Raw genomic sequence first — 11548 nt, 5'->3', positions numbered from 1 at the left:
AAACTCCCTACCCTCATAATATCAGTGAATTTGTTTGATTACGATGTTCTTAGTTTCTTCCTCTTGACTGAATCTGTAACCTTCATTAGATAATTACTTTTCTATGCTTTCCCTGTTCAAACTTGAAGGTGCCAAGGAGGCATGCACAGAGCCGTCTCTTACACCAGCTAGGCCTAATAAGCTGTGAAATTGGGGGTTCCCTTACAAACAATTCGAGTTAAAATTGATTATTATTGCTCTTATACAGTTCGAACTATCTATGGATTATTGGGCATTAAAATTTGGATATCATGTAGACGAGGAGTCTACTACTACTTGTCTTTCCCTTCTGTCCAATGATTGAACAAAAAGTACAGAAGAAGAAAACTAATAAATGAACTACAAAACAGATAAAATTGAGGTACACAATAACAACCAGTTCCATCTAAAAGGATATTTAAACAAAGTAATACCAAAATCCCAATTTCATCCATCAACCACTTTTAGACAGCAATTTCAACATTACATTTATCCACCTTAACAATCCATACACAGCATAAAGCTTGTAAGTAGTTGAATTAGCGGAACCCTAGATATTTAATAAACCAAACCTCAGTACCCTTTCTTAAGACTCGGTTTCAGCAGATGAGACTTGTTCGGTGAGACCAGAAGTAGATGAGGGTTCCGAAGCATCAACAGATCTGGACTTAACGGTGTCAATCATCCGTTTACTAATCTCCTTTGAGTAAACCTCAAGTATCTCAATGCCGTCACCGTCACCGTTAGCCGTGGATCCAGCAGCATTGAAAGCTTCCTCCTCAATCAGCTTTGCAGTAACCGAAGCCTCCTCATGTGGGAGAGTTCCGTAACGTTTTGAGAGAACGGAAGGTGTTGAGAGAGACTCGATTAGACGGTTAATAACGGCGTCACGAGTGCGTTCAGTTGGTGGCCAAATGCTGAAGGAAATGTTGTTCGCTGGTTTGTTTTGGGTTTCGCCAGAAAGGGTTTCTTGGGTTATAGTTGAATCGGTTTCCGCCATTGATGGTTGGGGTTTTGGGTATTCTGGAACTTTCTGTTGTTTGCTGTTGGAAGTTGGAAAAAGGGTAAAAAATAAGGGGAGTATTTAAAGACGAAATTGATTTACGGTTTTGCGAAAAAAAAGGCGGATCTTGATTGCTGTGATTTTAGGGCGGAAATTTCAAAAGTAGTCCATTTTAGGACCGTAATTTGAAAAATAATTACTCCTTCCCTCTCAAAACGATTGTCTTACATTCCTTATTAGTTTTTTCTAAAAAAATTAACACATTTTTATATTAAAAAATAATTTATAACCATACAAATATTTAAGGCTTATTTTAGACCATAAGTGTCAAAAGTCTTCCTTTATTTCTTAAACTTCATGCCAAGTCAAACTAAGATAATCTTTTTGAAACAGAGGGAGTACTTACAATTGTAAAATTAATAGAATACATTAGTCCTTTTTGAAGATAATATTTGAAAAATATCTCCAATTTTATAAGTGGAAAAGAAACATTTTCTTTTCTCAAACTCCAAGTGTGCTAGAGTTGAAATAAAAGAAACTAGAACTAAAATAAGACGATTATATAGGGATAGATGGAAGATGGGCTAGTTGTGGGCCAAATTGGTGGCCATAAATATGGTGGATCTAAAATGATGTTTCACCATTTGGCATTTGAGACTTGAGAGAAATAAAAACAAAAGAAAAAGAAAGTGGTCTTGGCATCCGCATAGTGACAGAAGTTTCGTAAGTTTTATATTGTTACTGTTATTATCACCACAAATTCTCGTTACTTTCTAAACTTTGTTTGCAGGAATTACTTCTTGGTTTCACAAAGAATTCACACAAACTAGAAGTCTGATAGTTTATTTCAGGTGGGCATAAATGCTAATTCAAAGGTCATTAACATTCAAATGAAAACAAAGAAGATTACAGCATAAGAAACATTAGTCACACATTAGGTTGTTGCAGCTGGTTTTAAAATCCATAGTCCAATCCAGCTTAAGAAGGAATCAGAGAATGCTGAATTGTTGCTTGTCGAGGTTTGCAAATACCTTCTAAGGGCTGCACTTTTGGTATGCTAAATCCTCTACCTTCAGTCATATCCACCATTTCTTCACTTACTCTTTCCCACTCAAAAGACTGAACCAATGTTCCCAATACTAATCCAAGTACCTTATTGGCAATTCCAGCACCAGGGCAACCGCGCCTTCCTGTTCCAAATGGGAGCATCATGAACCCGCCCTCTCTCCTTTCTTCGTGTCTCTCGGGAATAAACTCTGTTGGATTCTCCCATATCTTAGGATCCCTCTGAATTGCCCACAAATTTACTAGCAACACTGTCCCCTTTGATATGTCATATCCTCCAACCTTACAATCTTCCGAGCTTTGATGAGGTATTAGAAATGGAACAGGTGGATATAATCGTAGAGTCTCCGTGATTACGTTCTGTAAGTAACTAAGTTTAGGAACATCTTCTTCGTTTAGTAGTCGGTCCTGTGGCACGTGAGTGTCTATCTCAGCTTTGACCTTCTTGATGGCTTCTGGATGGTTAAGTAAAAGAGCCATTGCCCACTCCATGCTTATTGACATTGTATCTGTCCCTGCTATGATCAATACCTACATCCAGAGTCGAATTTAGAATTTGAACTTTATAGGTTCAACCATTAAAGTTTTTAGCACCGAATAGATTGCACTCGTTAAATTATGTGCTCATAACTTAATAATTATTCTAATTTTAATGGTCTTCACATGTATATCTATGTTTCATATCTATCAGTTGATCTGTTGTCTATAGGCTACTTCTGCTCTGCCTACACTCAGTCATTATACTAAGAATAAACTACAGTACAACATTATAAATTTTGACTCAACCAAAAGAATAAGGTAAAAGAAGCCAGTTTAGGAAACAATAAAATTGAGAAGACCATATGTACTTTGCATATTTGTTACATGAGGCTATAGTTAAAGTTGAAATTGAAGACTTCTTTTGAAATTCTTGCATTATTTTACTTGATCAATGAAGTACTTTTCTTTTACAGCATAGAAGCAATGACTAACCAACAGATCAAGAGAAAGGAGTTACCATAACAATTCCTTTGATGAGCTCATCAGTATAATAAGAAGGTTCCTTTTGTTGCAGAGATAACAAGTGATCAATCATTGTCTTCTCAGCAACACAATCTGCTGCCAAGAAAACTCTACGGCGTTCATCTACCAGATCCTGCATAAATCCATCAAGCTTTTTCATCAAAGTCGAAAACTTTTTCTCTAAGCCTTTGAAATCAAACCATTGAAGAAATGGCAAGAAATCGCCTAAATTTGAGTTTCCACTCATCACCAGCATCTCTCTCATTATGAACTGAACTTTTCTTGCCTCTTCGTCATCCTCCACGTTCTCCCCATAATACCTTTTTCCAGCAATAGTCATGGAAAGTGTGTTGAATGCAAGCTCAATAAACTTTGACTTCAAATCCACCTTACAGAATCCTCCACCAACTTCACATTTCTTCATGAGTTCACTCAACAACAACATTACTTCCTTTCTCCGTGTGTTTGTGAACATAGCAATGCGAGAAGGAGAAAAAATCTCTGTTGCAGCTAGGCGCCTAAGGTTGCGCCAGTGGTCCCCATAGGGAGCTACACTAAGAGTGGTGTAATTGTAACTGAGGTGTTTAGCTGCAAGGCGAAAAGGACGGTTTGCAAAAATGATGTCATTTTTGGTGAAACATTCTTCAACAGCTGAAGGTGAGGTTAAGAGAAGGGCCTTTCGAACTCCAAATCGTAGGAGTAATATGTCACCATACATGGCAGAAACGGCTTGTAGAGTTCGATTCACTGGCTCTTTCACTAGGTGAAGGTGGCCAAAAAGTGGACGTGAAGGCGGGCTTGGAGGTTGGTTCTTCAATGTATGCTGTTTTGATTTAAAAAAGACGAAGAGGAGGATGGTGAAGAGACCTGGAATGTAATAGTACATTAGCTCCATGTCTCCGCAAGCCAAAACTCCTTCCACTACTTGTTCAACAGATCATAGTATTAGTACCTGTATTCTCAAAGTCAACCATATTATTTAGTATTTGAGATTCTGAAATCTCGAGGAGTTAAAGGAAACTAAGCACGTGGTTGCATAATTTTCTATTTTGAGTTCCAACTTGACTATCAAAGTAGGGTGAAAATCATTTACACTCCCAACTATGCTTTAAAAATTAAACTCTCCCGTCAATTTTGAACAATAGACATTCTCCTTCCTTTATCCTAATTGATTTTTTTAAATGCCTATTTTACCCTTCAAAGTTTTATTCATCGACAAAGACCTATAATTCCAATCCATGAGACTCCACAAATTCAGCATGATTGAATAAAACATCGTAATGAAAAAAGAAAAATATCTTTTAATAGGAAAGGATTCTCCATTAGGAAAAGAAAAGCCGAATTAAACGAGATCCATTATAGGGAGTTGGATTGGACAAATCAAACATCAGCTAATGGTGCTGTTACTGATATATATGAAGTGTCAATGTCCCATTAACTATATATTTGTAATACATGGTATATACATTAACGACCACTACCAACAGCTTCGATTAGGCAAATGAAAATTATTTTAGTCGCATGGCTAAAAATGTTAGGATCCTCGGATTCATATTAACTCAAAGCTGAGAAAGGAGTGTGGCCATGGACTCTCTTGGCCTATACAATGCCTCCAAAGGCTCAAGTTTGCTTAACATCAGCCCACAACTTTCATCCAACCCCGCCAATTCAGGCCCAATTCTTTCCCACTCAAAACACTGAATAAATAAGCCCAAAACTAAACCAATCAACCTCATAGCCAGACCAGTACCAGGGCAAGCCCTTCTCCCCATACCAAATGGTATAAATTTACACCCTTCAATTGCCCCTTCTATCCCTTCAAATCTCTCTGGCTTAAACTCATTTGGCTCTTCCCAGATTTTACCATCCCTCTGAATTTCCCAAACATTCACAAACAATATTGTACCTTTAGGAATATGGTAACCTTCAATAGTGCAATCTTGTGATGAAAAATGTGGCACTAGAAGTGGTCCACCAGGAAATAACCTCAACGTCTCGTTGATTATGCAACGCAAATATGGTAGTTTAAGGATGTCCGGTTCCTCCAACAAGCGCCTTGCTTCAACGAGGTTGTCGATTTCTAGTCTAGCCTTTTTCATTACCTCTGGATGATTTAATAACAGTGACATTGCCCACTCCAAAGTTACAGATGAAGTATGTGTTCCAGCAGTGAACATTGCCTTTGAAAAACAAAAGTTGAGAACATCATGTGGAACGTCGAAAATAAAATGAAAGTGAATCGTCAAAGGATTTAATTTTTATATGCCGTAGAAAAAAGTTTAGGCAATTAGTGTAGTTTAACTCGTTATAACATCTTATTTGACCTTTTCTCAAGTTATCAACTAAAGTTTGCTTGAAGTTGTAAGGAGCAGTTGACTTTTAAATCGTCTAATAATATAGGATGTGTATAAGTTATATACGTTGATTGTGTGATTTTTTTTTTTTTAATCAGGTTATTTATAAGATAATTACAAGAAGATTTCAATCAAAGGCATTAATTTGTAATACAATAAAAATGGTAACTAATCTATGATAACATGTTAAAATACGGTACTAATATGAAAATATTTACAATTGATAGTGCATCTAACAATTAATGATACAAAATGTTTGGTTATTTATAAAAATTAAACCAAAGATCAAATTATACTCAGCCTATTTCAATTTATATGTATTACTTTCCTTTTTAGTGTGTTTAAAAAAGAATGTTACTTTTTATATTTAGTAATTTTATATTCCAATAGTAGGTGTTTAAGACCATAAGATTCAAATAGCATTTTGATCTACATTTTTAGTTTAAGACTACAATATTCAAAATCACACCTACTTTCTTAAAATCGCCAAATTAGGACACAAAATGATACTGAGGGAATATGAATAAGCTTACCATTATGACACCCTTAATAATATCATCTGTGTAACATTCTGGCTGGTCTTTCTGTAAAGATAACAAAGAGTGAATGATTGTTTTCTTCTCCGCAGCCAAATTAGATAAATCATCTCTGCTTTTACGACATTCATCTATTAGACCCTGAAGAAATCTATCTCTTGTTTTCTTAATCTCCACCAAATTCTTCTCTAATCCTTGAAATCCAACCCACTTAAGTACTGGAATATAATCACAAATATTCATAATCATAGTTAGACCGAACATGTCATAAGTTGACTCAGGCCAACGTTTACCCGCGACCATCTTTGTTAACACATCGTACACCAATGTCTCAAACAAAAAATTCAAGTTCACTTTCTTAGCCTCTCCTTTGTAGTCCAAATTTAGTTTTTTAGCCAAGAATCGGACTTCTTCATTGCGGACAGCAGAGGAACTGTTGAGGCTATAAGTGGAAAATATTTGAATGCTAGAAATGCGGCGGAGATTACGCCAATGGTCACCATAAGGTGAAAATCCAATTGTTGTGCGGTTATAGCCAAGGTGTTTAGTGGCAAGAGATTTTGGTCTATTGGCGAAAATAATGTCATTTTTTGTGAAGCATTGCTCAGCGATTGAAGGAGAGGATACGATGAGTACTGGACAAATACCAAAACGGAGGTACATGATTGGGCCATATTTGCAAGAAAGTGATTTGAATGTTTGGTGGATTGGAGATTTGAGAAGATGGAGGTGTCCAATAATTGGTAGAGATGGTGGGCCTGGAGGGAGCTTTTTCTTTCTTGCATTTTGCAGATACAGAATAAAAAGCATGGAGAAAATCAGGAGTATAGTGCAGAATATGAAGCCCATCTCCAGATTCTTGGATTTTTCAGCTAAAAAGTGGTGATGGTGACTTTCATTTCTTTATCCACATATTGCCTGATAAGGTTGCGTGGGCTGATGATCAGTAAAAACTAACCAAATTGTCCCCTAGTATTAATTTCTCAAGGTTAGCTTTTGTGTTGTCGTTTATAATAAGGTCAGTTAAATTGAAGTAAGCAATGACGTCAAATGCACACTCTTTTATTCGTCAAAAGAGTTTTACTAATTCCTATGAACTAATTTAATGAATCATCTCACTGTTAGATCATGCCAGATGTACTTAAAGATTATGTAGACGTTGAACTCTTTAATTCTGTAGTTTCAGTTTCTGCTATTACAAGATATCGAGCTTATCAAGATAGAGATTTTAATTGATTTGACCGTATGAAGTTCTTTCCAGAGTTGCAAAGTCGCTGTTCCACATGCAACTAAAATTGTAGTATCAAATAAAACAAGGCCCAGAGCCACAAACTAAGCTCACATTCACCAAATAACAACTTAAGCATTGTTTCATGTTTCATTTCCACCTTGTCCTTAAACTCAGGTATCTTATTTATTAACATTCCCTTAGAACACAAAGGTAAATTTAAAAAACATACATAAACAGGAGCAGATCTATATGACGAATAGATTTAGAGCTGATCGAGGAATTGAATACAATTTTGGCGCGGAATGCAAATTGCCTCCAGAGGCATATCCTTGTTCAAACTCATTCTAGAATCATAGCGCGCGTCCAAGTTTTCCTCCAACTCCAGACTTCTCCAATCAAACCACTGAATCAAAGAACCTAAAACCAATGAAACAGCACGTAAGCCCATCGCGGCTCCAGGACATGCCCTTCTTCCCATACCAAATGGCACAAATTTATAATTGAAGCCTTCTTTTTCCCCATCCATAGCCTCAAATCTCTCCGGTTTGAACTTTTCAGGCTTGTCCCACAACTTGGGGTCCCTATGGATGGCCCAAGCGTTAACCATTAGGATCGTATGTTTTGGTACATCATAGCCACCGACAGTACAATCTTCTAATGAGTAGTGAGGCAACAGAAGCGGTGCTGGAGGGTATAATCTCAGCGTCTCGTTAATAACACACTGCAAATAAGGCAGTTTAATGAGATCAGATTCATCAAGCAAGCGCTGATTCCCCACTTTGCTATCAATCTCAGCTCTCAAATTGTGAAGTGCCTCAGGGTGAGCTAAAAGAAGTCGCATCGCCCACTGAATAGTCGTCGATGTGGTCTCTGTTCCCGCAACAAACAAAACCTGGCACACAAGATGTTTATTAGGCAAAAACTTGTGTTCCAACAAATGCACGAGTCTAACTAATGAAGTTATCTTAAAGGTAAAAAATTGACAAGATATTTAGGGATAATATCCTCTTGACATACTATCTGTCTTTTCCAGCCTGTAAATTGTAGCAAACAGAAAAGGCAAATTCTAATATAACAAAGTTCTCGAAACAGATGTGACAATTCAAAATCCGGAATTTGTTCTGAATGATACATCTGTAAGCTATCATTTTAACCTCTTATCTCAAGTTACATATCAGTGAACAGGAACAATAAGATCTAGGAATAGATTTGCTCATATTAAAACTATCTATGATCCAAATTAAGGAAATTTTGACCAGATTATGGCCATAGTTAAGGGAACATACCACTAGAACACTTTTAATGAGATCATCCGTGTAGAATTCGGGTTCCGATTCTTGCAGAGACAATAGAGTTTCAACCAGTGTGCTCTTCTTCTCCCTAGTACTGGACTCTGAAACACTAATAACTTTCTTCCCTCGAAATTCATCGAACAAACTATTCAAGAATTCATTTCTCTTCTTGTGTGCTGAGACCATCTTTTTCTCAATCCCTTTGTATCCGAACCATTTCAACACTGGCATGAAATCACACACGTTCGTAACCAACAACGTCGCGAAGAAAAATCCCCTTACCTCTTCAATTATTTGTTTACCCTTCTCTGTTCCTATGTCTTCCTCACTTACACAACGTTTCCCAGTACCAGTTCTCATCATAACATTGAACGCAAAAGTAAAAACCCAACTACTCAAGTTAACTTTTGCACCACTATTGCTATTCTTATTGCTAGCTTTGAACAAACCGCGAATAAGAGTTCGAATTTCTTCATTCCGCATAGCAGAAGACTTTTGAAGGCTATTGGAAGAGAAGATCTCAATTACAGTTAAACGGCGAAGAGCCCTCCAAAGATAGCCGTAAGGAGCCCAAACAACGGCCTTATAGTTGAAGGAAAACTTATCTCCAGCCATACTCTTAGGCCGATTTGCAAATATGACATCGTTTTTTGTGAAACATTCTTCCACAGCGGATGGAGATGACACAACCAGCAAATTTCGGCAGCCAAACCGGAGATATAAAACAGGGCCATATTTAGTTGATAAGGAGGTTAATGTTTGGTGAAGTGAATTTTTTATAAGGTAAAGATGGCCTATTATTGGAAGAGACAGAGGACTAGGTGGTAAGCGTTTTCGGGAATGAAGCAAGAATTTCAATAAAAGGATAACAAAAAATAGCAAGATAGCTAAGTAGTAGTTAGAGTTGAGATTCTCCATGGGCGAAAAGTTGAAACAACAGAGTATTGTAGAGCTTAGATATCAGGGTAGTGTAGTTTATTAAACAGATGTGCGTTTTATATATATTATTGGCAGTACCATGAGCATGAAGTTTAGTCACACGCAGAGTAATCAGTTAGTGTTTGCAGAAAAAATTCGGTAAGCAGTGACCATATGTAGCTGACGAATTTAAGTAATCGAAAAATTCAAAGTATGCCGGAAAGCAATTGTATGATAGTATATTTTATCACTTTGATAAGGATGAACCGGAGAGATAAAAGTCACACAGAGTGAAAGCGAAGTGTCATGAGTGTAACACATTTTTCCTGTTCCATTCGTTGTTTCACTTCGGTTTAAGGTATTTTTACTCGATCAGGTCATATTTACAGTGACTTATTTTATTTCAAGATACTAATTTTTGACAAATATTTACTCACATAGGTTGTTTACGTCAAATCAACACAATGTACAATGGTTAAGTGATTTAATATAATAAAATTATGCATTAATTAATCATAATTAAGTGATAGAAAAATACATGTACAAACACATGTCATATATTTATTGATTTGATGTAAGCATTCGGTGCGTGTAAGTTTTTTACCGTTATGAAGTCTAGGTTGTTCCACATGCAACAATCTTTATATAAAAGAAGGACGTAGGCCCGGTGATATGAAATTCTAAAAACTCAGTATTAGTATTTATCTTTTTTCTGATTTTTTAGGATTTTCATCCTATTTTCTCTCATTAAACAAATATTTGCTATTTTAAAACCTGGAACCCGAAACGGCACCATCAAAGAAACGATGCAATTAAAGTAACATACGTTGCTCTGTATTATAATCCCAAAAGTCACGTACTTAGGAATGAATACAATTATTTACATTAAAATATTTTCTTTGGTTCTCCTGTTGTCACATTACCCCTATTCTCTCCTCTTCTCCAATCAACATTTGTCTATGCATTTAATTCAACGAACGAAGCATAGTATCTGTATTTCTCAAGTCATTTTTTTTTTTATGACTATTTGTTTTGTCTTCTATCTTCAGGCAAAGAAATTTGCAAAAACAGTGGGAAGAAAAGTCTAAATCGGATCTAGGCTATGGCTCAAAACTCACTTTTGCCTTGAGTTTGTATTTATTCCCAAGTTCATCTATTATCTTTCTCAACTTGACATTTTATCTTTGCAAAAATGGAAGGTAAGGCTACATACAATATATGCTTGTGTTCGGTCCTTTTCCTGACCCTGCGCATAGCGAGAGCTTAGTGCACCGAATTATCCTTTATCACTTCCCTTAGCCACGGTTAGAGAATACTGATACAAATTTGTCTTTTTCTTCTTGCTTTTCCCTTCATTTTATTTTGAGAATCCAAAAGTCATACTGGTTAGTGATCGACCAATATCACTTCCATAATCCTTACTTAAACGTAATAGACAACACAACCCTTAGGACGCCTTTGAAGAAACCAATGGTTCCAATTTTAATGCTAGTATTGTGTTTATTATTCGGGGAGTCTTTCTGCGAAGTAACAATAGAATATATTACACTTTCATTTTGGCCCCAAATATTGATATTAAATAGTGTGGTTCACCGGTCTCGCGTTGACAATTGAGATTAGTATTTTATGCAATGAATATATCATTGAATGACGTCTTTGTTGCCAAGGTAGACCTTTATTCTTAACCTTTTAAGATATTGTGTATAAAGAGAAAAATAGTAAGTCCTCTCGGGGCAGCCAAGAGTGTTATATAAAAAGGATCAGGAAAAATAAGTAGCGAAAAAGGAATTAAAAAAAAAACAAATCAGAGATGTGATAGTCTTTTTGAAAAGTTTTTTTTCTTAGAAACTCATGTTTACTACTACTTTTTTTTTTCTTCTATTCAGGGACTTGTACAATAATTAAAATCAAGAAAAATTTTAGAGAAGTATATCTTGTATACATATCTATATATCTATATAAAGCAAAGACTTAGGCCCACTAACTTGACACTTTCTTTACCCGCCTTCTTAATTTCCTCGACAGAGTAAGGGCGCAGAATACCAGCGGTTGTCACTTCACTTTCTCTCCCCTCTCCTTTTTCTTTTCCGTTTTCAATTTGAGAGTTCCATTAAATTGTCTTTTATGTT

The 11548-nt window shown here is 36.2% G+C and overlaps 3 protein-coding genes across 3 annotated transcripts; all 3 read right to left on the bottom strand.

Moving 5' to 3' along the window:
- Positions 1 to 401: 401 nt before the first annotated feature.
- Positions 402 to 1098, bottom strand: LOC132627812 (MFP1 attachment factor 1-like). The gene has a single exon (XM_060343397.1). It carries the CDS (start codon positions 1016 to 1018, stop codon positions 605 to 607), a length of 414 nt encoding a protein of 137 aa, XP_060199380.1. The 5' UTR covers positions 1019 to 1098; the 3' UTR covers positions 402 to 604.
- A 785-nt stretch (positions 1099 to 1883) lies between these two features.
- On the bottom strand, positions 1884 to 3983 carry LOC132629091 (cytochrome P450 81Q32-like). Its single transcript, XM_060344829.1, has 2 exons — positions 3084 to 3983; positions 1884 to 2617 (listed from the first exon to the last, which is right to left on the bottom strand). Exons 1-2 carry the CDS (start codon positions 3981 to 3983, stop codon positions 2000 to 2002), a joined length of 1518 nt encoding a protein of 505 aa, XP_060200812.1. The 3' UTR covers positions 1884 to 1999.
- Positions 3984 to 4410: 427 nt separating this feature from the next.
- On the bottom strand, positions 4411 to 9642 carry LOC132629090 (uncharacterized). Its single transcript, XM_060344828.1, has 5 exons — positions 8496 to 9642; positions 7475 to 8101; positions 7293 to 7405; positions 5976 to 6879; positions 4411 to 5268 (listed from the first exon to the last, which is right to left on the bottom strand). Exons 1-5 carry the CDS (start codon positions 9417 to 9419, stop codon positions 4648 to 4650), a joined length of 3189 nt encoding a protein of 1062 aa, XP_060200811.1. The 5' UTR covers positions 9420 to 9642; the 3' UTR covers positions 4411 to 4647.
- Positions 9643 to 11548: the final 1906 nt, after the last annotated feature.

This window comes from Lycium barbarum, chromosome 2 (genome assembly GCF_019175385.1).
Source record: "Lycium barbarum isolate Lr01 chromosome 2, ASM1917538v2, whole genome shotgun sequence".
Taxonomy (NCBI): domain Eukaryota; kingdom Viridiplantae; phylum Streptophyta; class Magnoliopsida; order Solanales; family Solanaceae; genus Lycium; species Lycium barbarum.
The sequence above is the reverse complement of the archived record's forward strand: the minus strand, read 5'-3'. Positions and strand labels throughout refer to the sequence as shown.